This window comes from Kogia breviceps, chromosome 14 (assembly GCF_026419965.1).
Source record: "Kogia breviceps isolate mKogBre1 chromosome 14, mKogBre1 haplotype 1, whole genome shotgun sequence".
In the NCBI taxonomy this organism is placed as follows: Eukaryota; Metazoa; Chordata; class Mammalia; order Artiodactyla; family Physeteridae; genus Kogia; species Kogia breviceps.
The window spans coordinates 33,331,001-33,348,071 of NC_081323.1; the positions used below are offsets into that span (position 1 = coordinate 33,331,001).

Genomic DNA, 17,071 nt, shown 5'->3' on the forward strand with positions numbered 1-17,071 from the left:
TCTTTCAAAGGAAACCATCATTTTTCTAAGTAAACTCTACTGGTCTGATGTTCTTTTCTTTGCTTGAAACGCGTTTCCTCCGCCTGGCCGGGCGGGGTATTTGCAGTGCAGTGATCTTGGGTCTCTCTCTTTGTTCTCCCATCTGATGTGCCTTTGATAGCGGATGGTGTCTCGCTCTTTGGGAGCAAATCCAGACAACCTGAAGGACCCCATCAAAATTAGTATTCCACGCTATGTTCTCTGCGGCCAAGGGAAGGACGAGCACTTCGAGTTTGAGGTCAAGGTAAGTGTCCCTTCTTTACTCTTATGGAGGACGGAGGCTCAAGGCTCTGCAGTGCTGTCTTTTTTTCTAAATGGAGCTAAAGCTACATATGAACATGTTGTTTTGTATGATACTGGTCATGCCCTTCTTTAAACCAGTATGTGAAAGTCTAGGCTGGAGTACATGGAGGGAAGTTATCCCGTAGAAGGTAGTGGTGGCTGGGGAGTCCAGCTGACTTGGAAGTTACTGTCACCTACCAGCCCCACAGGTAAGGTCACCAGCCACCCCGAATTGCCCAGAATTTTCCTGCTTTCGGCACTGACAGTTCCACACCTCGGGAAACCATTTGGTGCCAGGCAAACCAGGACAGTTGGTCCCCCTACCATGGGCTTAGGCTCAGTTTTTTAATCTATAAAAGTGAGAATAATAATATTTATGTCACAGGGATAGTAAGTGCATACAAAATGCTGACTCCAGTGTTTGGTAGATAATAAAGAATACGTTATAGCTGTTGCTGTTATTTCTACTGCTGTTTTCATCGTTTTTGTTTCTGTTGTTCGTAATTAGGAAGCTTTCCTAACCTGTTTACACATTTTTTGATTTATACAGCTTTTCAGGAAGAGACCTGCCTGTTTCCTTACCTCATACTTCCCCCAGTACTTCCCCTTCATCTTATTTCTACTTGACTTCCATTGACTCATAACACTTCATTCAATACTGCTGGCCACCATCCCCTCCTCGAGGAATTGATGGTTAATCACACTTCTTCATTTTCGACGGTGGGCGAGGGTGTTGTATGGTGTTCACTACGGTCCCCGGTATCTGTCTGCCGGGGGGCATTCCTAGAGGTGGTTTTGGTCAGATAAACGCCAGAATCTGGATGTTGAGTTCTTTAGACTCGGATTCTGCTTTGCTGAGTGACCCAAAGTCTTTACCTTCTCTGAGCTTCAGTTACCTCATTGGTAAGATGAGGAAAATTGAGCCTTACCAGTGGTTTCCAGAGTTCTTTTTAGCTGAACCCTGTGGTCAGGGAGTCTCGTAGGAGGAAGAACACTGTAGAAGCAGGTAAGCGTGGAGCTGCTTGCTGTGGGGGGGGGGGGGGAGGGCGGAGCGATCCTGAAGCCAGTGGCCCCCTCGCCCCCGCTGCTTCCCCATTTCCTGGCTGCACCTCAGAGGAGAGCCCGTGGGCTCGGGGGATCTCTCCCCTTAGGCACAGGTGCTCCTTTTCAGTCTTCCTGGGGAAACAATGCAAATAACTTTCCTGATTAATCAAGGTTTTAGATTCTTATTTCCGCCTACTGAGCCCCCCCCCCCCTTTTTTTTAACAAAACTTGCATATGAATTTATATATTTGAGGTTTCTGTTGAGAAGACATGATTCCTGTGTGCTAGTGTTGGTGGTTGAACTTGACTGGCCAGATTCTGCAATTTCTTATTAAAATGTTGCACCATGTGTGCTTCAACTCCTCCTGACCTAATGCCTGATTCCTGCCCAGTTTCTTTTGTCAGCCATTTGAAACTGTGTGTGTGTAGAGTTCCATTTATACATACTTAGAGACAGTTTCCTAAGGCATGTTTGTATTATTTCCATATTTTTAAATAGAGGATAAAGACTGGCTTTCACCAGTTCAGAATTTGAATTCTTCAAAACATAGAACTCACAGCACTGGAGGACATGAAATGATTTTAGTTGGTACATAGATTTATTTTATTTCCATAGATAAATGTATTAATAAAGTATGACTATTCAATCGATTTCATGCCTAGAACTTAGGTCATGAATAAAGAAGAGACTTAATTTTTTTTAACAGAGTTGGTTTAAATCAAAGTTGCAAGCAAATTATAGACCTGGCCATATGCAGATCTGGCTAAAATTGTGAAGATGCAACTCTGAAGGCAAGTTAGTGAAACCAAGTATGGGAACTCTCTGGCACCTTTCAGAATCTAGGCTGGCCCTCTCTGAACTGATCGAAGCCCTGTCTGAAAGCGTGTCATTGTTCTGCTTCCTTCTCTTCTCATCCCAGGTATTGCCATCATTAGCACCAGGAATGGACTGTCAGCATTTGCCTGGAGAATTCCCACTTCTCCGAGTAGGAAGGGCTGCCCTGTGCATTTACAGGGAGGTGGGCTGCTGGTCTCACGTTCCCGTGGCGGGTGGAGCACCCCGTCAACAGAAGCATCAGGGCCCAGTACTAGAAACAAAATTTCTGGGACTATACTGTCCCGCCCTTAACAGAATAGACAAAAGTAGCCAAGCTCCAGCAGAAGCATAGCTGTCTGAAAAGTGCCGGGGGAGTGTTGCTCCTCCAGGTAACCTCACTGTGCCTCATCTGTGAAATGGGGCTGAGGAAAGCCGCAGGCTGGGTTGGCTTGAGGACTGTAGGAGCTTTTGTATGTGAAGCGCTTGGAACAGTGCCGGCCACATCCTAAGTGCTGCATAAGGTGTCGGGAGTGAGTGAGATTTTACCCTTGGAATCCCCTTAATGATGTTCAATGTGCTATTGTGTCTTTATGAGGATTGGGGGTTTTGTTTTGTCTTTTTCTTCACTTTTTGGTTGTTTATTTCCTCTTAGTGTTCTGAGTTTAAAAATGAACTATGCCAGCCTTGTCCTTCCATCACTTTATTTCATGCACAGGCAATGTTTTCTAGAACAAGTAGTCACACTTCGGGTCTTATTTTGGCTGCTACTGAATTCTCTTGGTGAGCCAATGGCTTTAAGAAGAGGAAGGTAAAAAGTATTATTTTTTAGAAAAGTCTGTTCTGTTAGTCTTAGATCTTCTTTGAAGGAAAATATGATGATAAGGTATATAGATATCTTATATCTGGTTCATTTAAGGGGCTGAGCTGACTCAGGCACATGCAGGTCCTGTTGGGTGCAAGTCCCCAGTGACTGAGGTGACAGGTCCCCAGGAGGACGCTGGCTTGTGGAGGGGTGGCAGCCCCCGAGTGCTGTCTCTCAGCTTTTCCCTCACCCTTCGTGTTCCTGTGCCTCCTGCCCTTCCCTACCCACCCTGCTTTAGATAGAATTGATTAGTTATTGAGATCATTCCTTTTTCCTGTCCAATTTCATTTTAATCCCCATCCTGGTAGCTCCAGTCCTCCAGTCCGGTCTGTTCATTGCCAGATGAAGCAGTCATGACCCTTGTTAAAGGGATGCTCGAGGTAGGCTGCAGGGAGGGGGTCTAGGGGGAGAGAGGGAGAGAAGAGTGGTTCCCAAATGCTTGTCTTCTGATCCAGGATGAGTCCTGAGGAGGTTTCCATCACTGGGCTTTAAAATGAGAAAAATAGAGTTTTTAATTCAAAAGGACTGTCTTTTATATCTTCTCTATTTGGGGGATTAAAAACAACTTTCTTTTGGGAACTAACTGTGAGAACGGGTAAGTGTAAGGTTATTGGGGTTCGGGTCATATTTAATTTTTTAAATCGACTTCATTGAGACATAGTTTACATCCAGTGACATACACACATTTTAAGTGCAGTCTGATGAGTTTTGACATATGTGTACACCCCTGTAGCCAGCACCCCAATCAAGATTTAGAACTTTTCAGTCATTCCAGAAAGTTTCTCCAGCACTGATCTGCTCTCTGTAACTACGGATTGTGTGGATCTGTTCTGGCGTGTGGTGGGGATGGGACCACGTGGCATTTACTCTCCTGGGTCTGGCTGCTTCCACCCCACATGCCTTTTGGAGATTCATCCATGTAGTTAAGTGTGACAGTAATTTGTTTCTTTTTATTGCTAAACAGCATCCACTGTGTGGATACGTCATTTGTGGGTTGGTGTCTGTTTCGATGTTTGCTTCTGACAATACAGAAAGCTATCATCTCAGTGTCACCTCCCCCTTTATTGACCCTGAAGGACTCATGTGAGAACCCCTGGGTCAGGGTATCTGTGCCTGTTGTTACCCTTGCAGTTATACCTGCCAGTGTCTCCCAGTAGCACAGCCTTCTGGAACTGTGTATGCATTCATGTTGAGAGAGGTGCATCCCGCCAGCTGATGTCAGAGACAGACAGAGGAGCCGAGGCTGTGCAGGCTGACTCCTCTTGGAGAAGAGCACACATTCTGTGCTGAACGTGGTTGAACGTGGCCTGCTGGTCAGCAGAATATACCCGCACAGTCTGTGCTTGCGCGGAGCTATAGGCGTCACAAGTAATAACTCCACCTGGACCACAACAGTCATCTTCAAACTCCTGCTTCCACTGCTTTTCAGTGAATGATACGTGAAGTCAATTACCCTGCGTTATACTTGCCATCCTCAGTTAGCTAGGACCAGACTGGGTAGAATTTAATTTTTAAATTGCATTTCAGCGTGACACAAAATCTGTGCTTATGGCTAACAGAGGCTGTCATACTCTGATGTTATAGAAATAAGCTGATGTCTCCAGCATAGTTTTAAATCCCCTACCATTTAACTTACATGTTAAAATGATAATATAAAGAAATAATCTAATGCTGGTAATTTTTTTTTAATGTTTTGTTTCCTGAGAGTTTTCATCCCTCTAAAACCGGAAGTAATCTTCACAAGAGATTGTCTTCCTGTCTCCTTTGGCGAGTGTTGATATGTACGCCAGTGCCCACCCACCCCACCCCCCGCCCCCGCCCCATTACCCGGTTTACTCCCGTCACAGCCACAGTCCCATTTTCTTTTCTCGGTCGTTGTCATGTTTATCGCCGGTCTTTCCCGTAGGTGTCAGCTCCATGGGCCCTCGTCAGCCTGTGCAGCCGTGAGGCCCCAGCCCTTACACGGGCCGGGCTGGGAATGGGCCCCCGTACAGATGACTGTGACATGACCCGCCGAAGTTTGGCCACAGGTGTTGTCATGGGGCAGAGCCTGTTTGGGGCTTCAGGGGTTATGTGGCTGGGTGTCCTTTGTAATCAGCTCCTCGGGGGCCCCTCGTGCTCCATCTCTGTTGGCAGGTTCATAACTGATTCGCCCTCCCTTCCTCATCTGGGCCCCCGGGCACTCTCCAGCCGCTGCTCCTGGAAGCCCATGTGGTGGTGTCGTCTCCTGTAAGGGAGGCTTCTGGCACCTCCTGTTGTTCAGGAGAGGACAGGTCCCCACCTTCTGTCACGTGGCTGCAGGAGCTCAGCCTTGTGTCCACTCGCGGACCAAAGGGGTGCGAGACTCCACGGTCTACCTGGAACACAACGACGCCCAAAAAGCAGCCCGTGCCAGCGTGCTCATCAGGCTTTTGCTGAAAGCACCGCGGTGACAGTCTCCTCCTGTCCCCACGTGCCTGCTCATGTTCTCTAAGTCCTGGTCAGTGGCCTGAGGAGGAGGAGGAGAGGCAGAGAAAATGGGAGAACGAATGACAACGAGAAAGTCTAACCTCAGGGAACACGCCCAGCGCAGACCTGTAGACCCTGCGGGTAATCCCTGAGCACCCGGCACCATGGTAGGCGTTTTCTTTTTGAGTTTTTAGGTCTGTTCAGTCCTGCCTCCTAATTTCTGTCCGTCTCATCCCAGAGCCCGGGAGAGGTTTAGCCCTGAGCTCTCTCCCATCTGCCGGGTCCTCCCTTGAAAGAAGAGACCCTGAAGGTGAGATGGGATAGTGGTAGAACCTCAGGGCGGCTGAGGTTCAAGTTGGAATCTTGCTTTTACATCTGAAGAACCACGTGCAGGGACCCGGGGACCAGAGACGACAAACCATGGAACAGCATTAACTTCCAGCGGCAGGAGCACGCTGGCGGTGGATGACGTGCTTTATTTGGACTGAACAGACTTTAAAACTTTTCGAGTGAGTTGTCAACACTTCAGACTTGGGAAATCTGACGTGGAAAGCCAGCTTTCCCAAGTTGCGGAAAACGTTTTACACTGACATCTATCAAGCACCTTCTTCATCCAGGCACTTTTCCAGACCCTTCCGCAAGCGTGGAAGATGTACCAAAATGGGGATATTATTTACAGTTAATGAACGAGGAAATTATGAGTGACTCGCCCAGGGCCACACAGCTACTAAGTAGATCCAGGTACCAGATGTCCGTGGAATCTAAGACCTCTGAGCCATCCCGGTTCCCTTGCTTTCTCATCTTACTGTACCTTCTAAACATCACGACTTTCTGACCTTTTTGGAAGTTGAGGCCCTAGTGTTACCCTAGACAAAGTGGCCATTTCCAAATCCTCACTTGTTTTCAAATGTTCCTGTTATTTTTGTGTGTGCTTTAACTTTTATCTTGAATTCTGGCCAAGTCGCAGGCACTTCATAAATTGGCGCCATTAACGTTTTGACAGACCTGGAGAATATGATGGTGGATAGACCTGCCAGGAAGCATAAGGAGGAAATGCCCAGAAAATGTGCAGTTTGGGAGCTGAAGAAATCACATTTATAGTCAGGGAAATGTCTTTTTATTTGGCAGAACAGAAATAAGAGCCATTTCAGTCTATTAGATAAACTATGCACACATACATCTTTTTAGAAACATTCCCAACTTGATAGAATATAAATGTTCAGAAGGATTTGTGTGTTGGCATCTGAATCTCTGCTTATTAGTAACTGATGGATGTTCTCCCACGTGTGCGTTAGCAGAGCTGAGACAAATGGAGGCTTGCGTGAGCTGTGGTCCATCTAGATTCAAATACTCGGTTTGTGGACTGTTTTCAAACATAAATATCAAGTGGAAGAAATAACCTTAAAAGAATCATATCTTATCCTAAGGTTTTTTTTTTTTTTAAGCACTCCTCCCATCTCTTTGAGAATGTTGTCTTTCACTAAAAAAATAAGAAAAAACAACTTTCCTTTCCCCTATTTTAACACAAAACAACTCATCTTTTATATTGCTGTTATTTGGGCAGTTGTTTATCTTCATAGAGGTAATGCTGCAGACATGAGAAATGGTGAAGAGGAAATGAGATTGAGTTACAAGCACAGAGGAAAAGCAGTCATTACCTTGTGATCCTACTTTGAATTTCCATTTCAAGTTTGTTTTTCCACTATAAGATTATATTAATATTTCATTTCCTTCATTTCAGAATTCTGGGAGTTTGACATCTCTTCCTAGAGTAAAATTTGTTTTAAAAGAAATCACAAAATGGTTTGAACTCCCCTTTTTGCAGTTGCTGCCCACAGGTGGTACCCTGGCCTTTCAATATGTGTAATAAAAGGCCTTTTTTAGGAATGTGATCGCAGTGCAGGAGTTACCAGGTACTGAGTACCCCAGCACTCTGCTCCTTGCTTCACGTTTTTTAGTTCAGCTATAGATTAGGTGTCATGAGTTCATTTTACAGATGAAGAAACTGAGGCTGGAGGAGTTGCATAATTTAGTCAGAGTCACACAGCTAAGTAGTGACTGGGCTAAAGTCAGGATCCAGGGCTGTCTTCATCCAGAGCTTTACATGATTGCATTCTCCAAGGATGACTGGTAGAGAGTTTGCATTCCGTGCTTTGCCTCTGGGTATCTGAGTAATTTGCAGGAAAGTTGCTTAGGCTGTCATTCTCCCAAGTTCTCACAATTTTAAGGTAGAATAATACCCCAATTCCTCTCCTGTTTTACCGAGGTGTTAGGGGGAGGAAGAAGTATTCCTTAGTAATGCTCTTAGATTTGAAAGGCATCCATCTTACTAGAATATTCGGGTCTTTGTATGTTCTTTCAAATTTACCATCAAATTACCATATAAAGTTAAGTATACTAAAATAAACGGTATTATCCCTATTTTGAAGGTACTGAGATTGAAGCATAAAGAAGCCATTCTCTAGTTATTGCAGAAGGCTGAGATTTGGGCCAGCTAGAAAGCCCTGTTTGATTTTGCATCACTTCCTGTTATGCGGAGGGTGCCGTAACCATCAGTCAGCCGCCAGGCTCCTGTCTGTGTGGTGCACTGGATTCAGACCAGGTTCAGGAGCCAGAGACTCCAAGGCACCTTGTTGGTGATGCATCTACACAGAGGATGTCTGGGGCATTTCCTAGATAATAAGGCTGAATAATCTTATACCTGCTTGGCTTTGTGAAGCCCATAACCACGCTTCCACATTACCAGCAGTGGGGACGGGTCTAGGGTTGGACCTTAGACTCCCCTCTCCCTGCATCTCCTCCTGCCAGTGTCCGTCTTCTTCCCGCAGGTGCCATGCAGACGGGATTTCTGTAGTTAGTGGAGCTCTATTTCAAGTTCACAGAGCCCACTACAGTGGAGGGGATGCAAGCTTGGCTCAGGAGCTCGTGACATGGTTGCAGGACACAGTTCAAATGGCACCTGTCCCCTTGCCTCCAGTACCCTGGATGGTTGCTGACACAGTGTCTTTTCCTTTGTGTCCACTTGGCCACAGAGCTCAGCATTCCTTTGGGTTCCCCAGAAAGAAAACTTTGCTGCAGTTTCCTAGGGAACCAGAGAAGGAAATACATTGCACATCTCAGAGCAAATAACTGAAAATACCCCTTTAGACAATTATATTCTCCCCAAAGCACCAGTGTCCTCCCCCGCTTCCTAGATGTCCCCTGAGGAACTCCAGCTGCTGCCCCCCTGCTAAGGGTAGTGGTGGGGTGTCAGCTCCAGCCCCCTTCCTTGGCCTGTATCCCTACGCCTGCCTGCATACACAGGGGACCATGACATTCAGAAACAAAAAGTTCTTCAGTTAATAGGACCCACTCTGTAAAGGCAGTTCAGAGACCACCGCTTGTTTCTTTTTTTTTTTTTTTTTTTTTTTTTTTTTTTTTTTTTTTGCGGTACGTGGACCTCTCACTGTTGTGGCCTCTCCCGTTGCAGAGCACAGGCTCCGGATGCGCAGGCTCAGCGGCCATGGCTCACAGGCCCAGCTGCTCTGCGGCATGTGGGATCCTCGCGGACCGGGGCACGAACCCGTGTCCCCTGTATCGGCAGGCGGACTCTCAACCACTGCGCCACCGGGGAAGCCCCACAGCTTGTTTCTTGATGTGCTTTTTTTAGGAGATTTTTCACACACCTTACCGCACTCATTCTTACCCCCAAATTGTTTATCACTAGATCAAGACTCCTCTCTCCCAAAGGAATCTGGTAAATGACATTTTCTTTGTTTTACAATTCTTTACCCTCCCTCTGTCTCCTCTAGCGCCTGTTGTCCAAAAACTTTAAACATTTACCGGTAAATCAGAAAAGACCTGAAGTGCAGATCATTCTGCTGCTGCATTTCAGGCCAGAAAGGGAATGAGAAAGTAGCAGGGGAGAGTTTACTGAAGAGGTTCTGCGCTCCGCTCTTTTTATTATTCATTCACTTATTATTTAACAAGTATTTGTTTGGTACCTGTAACGGTTTTTAAAGACCATGCGAGAAGTATCAAGATATTGAGGAACAGAAGAGATGAATAAGCTGTTCATCTGGTGTCAGTGAAGTGGGGGAGAGAAACACGCAGAAAATAGAACAGTGCGGAGCAAAGGGGCTCGGTCATGTTGGGCACCCGGGAAGACTTCAGGTTTTGGTGGGAGTGAGAGAGGGCATTCTAGGCAGCAGGACACCAGGACAGGCCCGCGGGTAGATGGGTACAGATGATGCTTTGGTAACAGGAAGTAGTACCACTTGAGGCCAGCCCTGGGGAGGAGCTCCTTTCTGGTAGAAGCGGAGGAGGACGATGAAGTGAAGCTGAAGCAGTCTTGAAGGGAGGGGGGAAGAACGCGGTAGCAGCATCATTCTGAGATGGGCTGAGAGGCTGCTCCGGAGTTGGGTGTGGGCGACCTGAACATCTCAGTAAAACAGCATTGTCCGTGAGGATTGAAAATCTAGAGCATTTGGAAATACTCATCACAGAAAATGTAATTTAGAAGGATTTCCATGTAGGAGTGACCCTACAGAGTTAAAATAGCATACATTTAGTGTCAGTGCGTCCTGCCTTCCTGGGGAGGGGTAGTGAGGGCGGTCTGCAGCGGTTCCGGGTAGCTCACAGGACAGAAGGGGGGGTTATTCCGACGGGGTCCCACCAGAAGGTCTAGGGAGCTAGGGGGTTTGAGGCAGGAAGAGTGACCTGGAATCCAGCCCGAGCCCTCGGTGAGTGATCAGAAGAGAAGAGGGGCTGGGGGACGGAGAGAGGTTAGCGCATCACGCTGGAGACGGATGTCGGATGGAGCACACTTGGCGTGAGCATCCCCATCAGAGATCTGAGAGCACTGGGCTGTCTGTCCTCGGAAAGACTGGGCCGTCCTAGAGGTGGACCAGAGCGAGGGGTACTGGGTGGCGAGCTGTGATTAATGGGGTGCTGGCCTCTCCTCCCACCTCCTGGGTAGTTCTATTTGCAACATTTGTCTGAAGAGATTTTAATAAAATCTAATGTATTAATGCTTGCTATTTATACAGATTCAAATATTTGTTCTATATTCATATTTCCTCAAGCATGTTCATAGTTATGTTACTGCACAAGACTGTATTTTGCAGAAATCTGGCAAAACTTGTTTTAGTATATATTAGGGTGGTATTAGACCATTTCCTTCAAGCTATTACTAAATATAGGGAATTTCATTTGTATATGCTTGATGTAGCTCCTCCAAATGTTGTTTGAAAATAAATGTTGTTGAGGAGACCTCTACGAGAAACTGCTTATTTACCTGGGGCTAGTTAGAGCATTTTTCTCTGGGTGAAAAACTGTTGATTCTCTCCTTCTTACACAGATAGATATACACAAGCAAATCCATACTGATGACAGGTCTTAAAAGCGACAGTCCTTAAACCAGCAAAATATGTATATAACATAAATTTGTGGAAAGCACTCAATTGATAATTGTTCATAGTGAATGCGGTTCATCTTGTGGACACGTTTATGGTGTTTAAGTTGCACTTGATCATTTTATGGTCCAGAAAAGATGGATTTGTGTCAGCAGACTTGTTCAGTGAGCGAGAAGTAATGAATTTGATCCTCAAAACCACAGAGCAACGATGCCCTGCGTGTTCAGCATGCAAGAGAACAGTTGAGCGTTTTGACCTGATGTGTTGGGTGTACTGACCTTCTGTGCCTCCTCTCTGCATCAGCACCTCATCCTATGCCCAGTTTTAATTTGGGGCAAAATAGGACTTTAATGTCTATTGCCACTTTCTGTGTAGTTTTCCCAAACTTCACGTGCGCTGTTCCCCAGCTCTCAAAGTGAAGTTGTCTCTGTTGCAGAGAAGGGATTTGACTCTTTTCCTGTGGGGAGGTGACCACGTGGTTGCCTTGCGCACCATTTCTGTGGTGCTCATGATGGTCTTCACTCGTCCTCATTGTCCTCAGCTTATTTACGTGTTGATATAGGCAAGGGGAGATTTAAAGTGTTTTGTATACAAAGCGGGAACGTGAGCCTTTGTAATCCTTGTATTTAACCTGGATTCAGGTGAAAACTTCATGGGTAAAGAATTTGGAAATCTCTCTGTGCCTTACTATAAACTTGGGTTGCAGATATATCGAGAATGCACCCTGTTCTCAGTGCAGATAAAACCAAAAAAAGATACCATTATGTGACTAATTAAAATAATCTTTGATTCAGATGAACCTCAAAGATATCACCAGGACAGAGTTAGTGGAACCAAGATAGTGGAGCCTTAACCTTCTTTGAAAATCAAAATAACCTTAAGTACATCTCTCGGAAAACTACCAGCACCTGATACGGTGCCGACATGTATTAGTAGCTCAATAAACGTTTATTCCTTCAATGAGAGGCCTCCCACCACCACCCCAGCTACTGCCAAAGGCCCACTCCCTTAGAAGGCTTGCAGTCTTGTGGGTTAGAGAGACATTTATATAATTAATATCGATTATATAAATTAGTACAAGTTTAATTCTATAATTAATGTCCTGTGATGTGTGCTCTGATCAGAGTGTGAGCTGCATGCCAGGGAGTCACGGAGGAGGGAATGATTCTTCCAGGGAGAAAGGAGTAGAAGCGGGGGTGCTGCCAAGGGAGGGACTGTGGTTGGACACGCGCCCTGGAGGCTGAGCAGGAGGCCACGGGACGGGTGGACACTAAGGAGGCCATTCGAAAGACCCTTCCAGAGACTGACAAATGCGCCCCATTTCTGTGTTGACCAGTTGTCTGAAGTGTGAGATTTTTTTAATCCACTGGGAGCTGGGGTTAGAAAGGTAGTGTTGGGTCAGCCGGGAACAGGTCCTGAATGCCATGCTAAGGGCTTTGACCTTGAGAGGGGAGTGGAAAGCAGGAAGCTTGTGAAAGGGTAAAGAATTTGGAGATTCTCTCTGCCTCGCTATAAGCTTGTGTTGCAGTCATACTGAGAATGCACCCTGTTCTCCACAAGCTACCACATCTGATTTGGGGGCAGCAACACGCAGAGGTTTACAGCAAGGCTGCTCAAACTTTACCCTGCGTCGGAAGCCCCTGAAGATTCTGTTAAAACACAGATTTCTGGGCTCCACCCCAGAGTTCCAGCTGAAGCGTGGGTGAGGCCTCAGAATTTGCATTTCTAACAAGTTCCCAAGTGAAAGTGTCGCTGCTGGTCAGGCGTCACACTTTGAGAACCGCTGGTTTAGCTTATGGAGGGAGATACTGAAGGCAGAAGTTGCTGAGATCTGTATGTGGGTTTATTAATGTGAGTTTATTAAAATATCAAGATGCGAGGCAACAAAATGAACCATTGCCCCAAATGTACCCATAATGATCTTTGTTCAATATTTTGGGGAAATTATATACAGTGTTAATGATTCCAGAGAGTCCCCACCCTCTTCATTAATGTGGGACTCTTGGAGACACCAGTGTAACGTGGTGAAGACAGATACCTCTGATCCCCTTACAGACCTCGTTAAGCCCAATTCACAGAAACACACAGCTTTGGATAGCTCTGTCCCCGTCAGGCTATCTCCCTCTGTCTCCTCTGAGCTCCACCCCCACTCTCCCCCTGCATCCCGTTGTGAGCACTGGGGGCTGATATCAAGAAGCAGAAGGAAGTGCACTGGATGCTTTGGGGGGCACTCTCAGGGACTTTATCTTCCTCTTGCTGTCTTATCATTTTGTGCCCAAATGCACTGATTCTGCTGCCCGGGAAATCCCTCAGCCACGCCTGTCCTCTGGAGACTTGGTATGTGCAAGTTGTCAGGGAAATTGCCATGCCTTACAAAGGCATTATTCTGGGGCCACAGTGGGAAAGAGGAGTGAAACCCAAATTATGAGGTAGGTGTGAAGTAGCTGTTGAATTAATTAGAGATTTCAAAATATGGTCTGACATTAATGAGCTGTGAAAGCAACAAAGAAGAAGAAGCAGGACTTTCCTGGTGGTCCAGTGGTTTAGACTCTGTGCTTCCAATACAGGGGGTGTGGGTTCGATGCCTGGTCAGGGAACTAAGATCCCATGTGCCATGTGGTATGGCCAAAAAAAAAAAAAAAAAAAAAAAACCCAGAAAGAAAAAAAAAAGAGGAAGACGCTGCCGGCCAAAGCCTCACGAGCTGGGTGTCCAGTTATCCATATCCATATCCTGATTTTGCCATCTCTTAAGGCCATCTCTTCTACCAGAGAGATGAACAGAGGCCTTTCTGGTTCATTGTTGCTAAGCCTGCAAGCACATCCGGGGGCTCCATCCTCTAGCTCTTCATCAGGATGCCCGTGATGTGTCAAGTACTCTTCTAAGGTGTAGTGAAAACCAGCTAAAAATCCCAATTCTCCTGGAGCTTATTCTAGTAGGGAAGAGAGACAAAAACAAGACATATAAGTAAATATATTCACATTACGTTGTTTTATTGTGCTTCTCAGATATTGCGTATTTTTACAAATTGAAGGTTTGTAATGCAACCCTGCATTGTCAAGATGATGGTTAGCATTTTTTAGCGTTAAAGCGTTTTTTTACTTAAGATATGTACATTGCTTTCTTAGACATAATGCTATTGCACACTTAATAGACTACAGTATAGTGCAAACATAACTTTTATATGTACTGGGAAACCAGAAAATTCGTGTGACTCACTTTATTGCAATCCGCTGTACTGTGGTGGTCTGGAACCCAGCCCACGATATCTCGGAGGTGTGACTGTACCATGTTAGGTAGTGAGAAGTGCTTAGTAGAAAAATAAGAAAAGAGAAATGAGTAGTGTGGAGATGGGGAGTAAGGGGGTGCAATTTTAGATGGTATATCCAGAGAAGGCATCACTGAGAAAGTGGCTTTTGAGCAAAGACTTGAAGGAAGTGAGGGAGCTAGTCACGTGGAAAGAGCATTCCAGAAAGAGGAAAGATCACAGACAAAGTTCCTGAGGCCACACTTACTGTGTAGTATGTTTGATGGGTTCTAGATGAGCAAGGAAGGCAGAGTGAGCAAGGGAAAACGTGGTGGGAGATGAGGCCAGGGAGGGGACGAATTGTAGAGATCCTTGTAGATCAGCGCAAGAACTTGAACTTGTACCCTGAGCGAGATGGGACGCCTTGGGAGGATGTCCCATTCAGCAAAGAAATGGCCTCATCTGACAGTTTCTAACAAGATCACTTTGGCTGCTGTGTTGAGAAAGGAATGAGGGGAATGTTGTGGGGGAGGGAGGCAGAAGCAGAAGCGAGGGGACCAGGTAGGAGGCTGTTAAACATAGTCCAGGCAAGAGGTGATGGTGGCTTAGACCAAGATGCTAGTGGTGGTGATGGTGCCAAGTGTCAGATTCTCTTTATATTTGGGGTGCGGTGGAAAGGATTTGCTGACTGATTGGATGTGAGACGTGAGAGAAGGAGGAACATCAAAGATGATGCCACAGTTTTTGGATTGAAGAAATAGAAGAATGGCATTGCCATTACTGAGATGGGAGAGCAAGTCTGGATGAGATTAATTTTGGTAAATTTAGCCATGTTAAGTTTGAAATGCAGTTAGACATCCAGGTAGGCAGACATATCAAGTAGGCAGTAGGATGTACGAGTCTGGGTTCAAGGGAGAGAGATGAGCATCTTGGGAATCATTGGTATAAGTTTAAGCTATGAGATGGGACGAGATCACCAAGGGAGTGAGCTCAGGTAGAAAATAAAACATGTTCAAGGACTAAGCCCTGGGACACTTTGGTGTTTAGAGGTCAGGGGGATGAAGAGAAATCCCAGCAAAGAAAACTAAGGTAAGAGAGGCAGCAGCCTGGAAGCCAGGTGAAAAAGATGTTTCAAGGAGGAGCTGTCGGCTCCATCAAATCCTGCAATAGGTCACGTCAGATCAGGGCCAGGAATGAACCAGTGGTTTAGCGTGCAATAACCTGTGGCAGTCGTGGATGACCTTGGTAAGAGTAGATGAGAGTAGTTTGAGTGGAATGTGAGTAACTGAGGCTGGATTGAAGGGATCCTGGGAAGAAGGAGATTGATGACATCAAGAATAAACTCTTGCAAGGAGTTTGTTATAATAGGAAGGACAGAAATGGAGGGGCAGTTGGAAGGGAAAGGGAGGCCAAGGTGGGAGTTTAAGGTGAGAGAAATCCTAGCTAGTTTAGTTGCTGATGGAATAATCTAGTAGAGACTGGGGATGTGTTGGTGCAGGAGAGAGAAGAGAAAATTGCTGATTGCAGTTTCCTTCAGAAGGCAGGAGGGCGTGGAGTCCAGAATCCAGCATTTAGGAAGAGGGGTTGGCCTTAACCAGGAGCAGTGGTGTACATCCCATGCCCGGTAGCAGGAGGGAAGAGGAGGTACAAAGGCCAATGGCGGCCATGGTGGGCTGAGCGTGGTTGTGGGAGTGTTCTTTTGCTTCCACTTTCTCAGTGAAATAGGAACTCAGGTTGTCATCTGAGTGTGAGGAGAAAGATGGAGTAAACTGTTTAGAGAACTCTTATCTAAGAGAATGGGAGAATGGATGGAATGGGGAAATGTGATATGACCGTTTGGAGGCATCCAGGCTGACCTCAAAGTGGTGACTGTAACTTTAAAATAGGACCAGGCAGCCATTTGGTGGCATGTTTTCCTTCAGCCCCATCCTGCAGGTACAGGCTGGGAGTAAGCAGACAGTTGGATTTAACCAAGATCGTGGTTTAGCTGAGTCAAGGAAATTTCAAGAGCAGAGCAAAGAGATTTGAGGTTGAATGCAAGGGAAAGGTTGTAGTGATTGCTCATGGTTTCCAAGTTGGGTGAAGGAGGGACCAGGGCAAAGGTCAAGGAATAGGGCAAGGTCAGGGTGTTGGAGGGATCGTCTGTTGGTTGATGAAATTACCAGGATTCGTGGCAGGAGTTCCATGGCATTGGAGCAGATGACAGTGAGCAAAAGCTAAGACGTTCAAGGAGTTGGGGATGTGACTAAGGCGAATTGCCTGCGAGAAGGATGGGTACAGGTAGGATCCGAAGGTGTGGGCTTCACATAGGTGGGGTTTTAGGAGGGGCAGAGGAGCAGTGGTATGAAAGTTGGATGGAAGTAAAAAAGCGTCTACCAACCGCCCAGCACAACAGGATGAAGAGTGTGGGAGAACACAGTCCCTACTTGAGATGGCTACAGGGGAAGGGGTCCCTTGGGGAGAGCCAGCTCTCAGTTAGAGTGAAGAAGAAGGGGATGTTCCCAGAAGAGGCTGAGGATGGGGGGATTTTGCACTTGACTGACTGTGAGTTCAAGAGGAACAGTGGAAGCAGTCAGAGATCCAGGGAGCTTTAGAGTCTGAGGGAGGAGGGAGACGTAGGCTTCTTCTGTGACTTTCTCTGGATTCAAGTCCCAGGACAGGATGGTTTCCCTGTGAGCGTCCTGCATCTTACTATTCCCGGGTCACGGGTATGGTTCTGTTAATTCCTGGGCTTTCTTGGCGAGCAGGCAGCATCACGCCCACTCCTGTCCAGGTCTCTCCTTGACACCTGGTTTGCAGCCAGAGAAAGCCCCCAGCTGAGCTGCCAAGAGCAGTGTTTCCCAAGCTTTGGTGACATTGGTACTGTTTCTACTAAATGATTTTTTGTAAACATACTTACCTTCTTTTCCTTACAGAAATATCTTTTTAAAAGAAACTCACA

The 17,071-nt window shown here is 46.2% G+C and overlaps 1 protein-coding gene across 5 annotated transcripts in view; it reads left to right on the plus strand.

Annotated features, from left to right (window-relative positions):
• KIF16B (kinesin family member 16B) overlaps positions 1-17,071 on the plus strand; it is a 296,484-nt gene that overhangs the window by 202,805 nt on the left and 76,608 nt on the right. For all 5 annotated transcript variants that reach the window (XM_067012363.1, XM_059037575.2, XM_059037574.2 and 2 more), the window contains one exon: positions 161-283. In XM_067012363.1, coding sequence (XP_066868464.1) covers positions 161-283 — 123 coding nt within the window. The remainder of the gene's footprint in view (positions 1-160; positions 284-17,071) is intronic.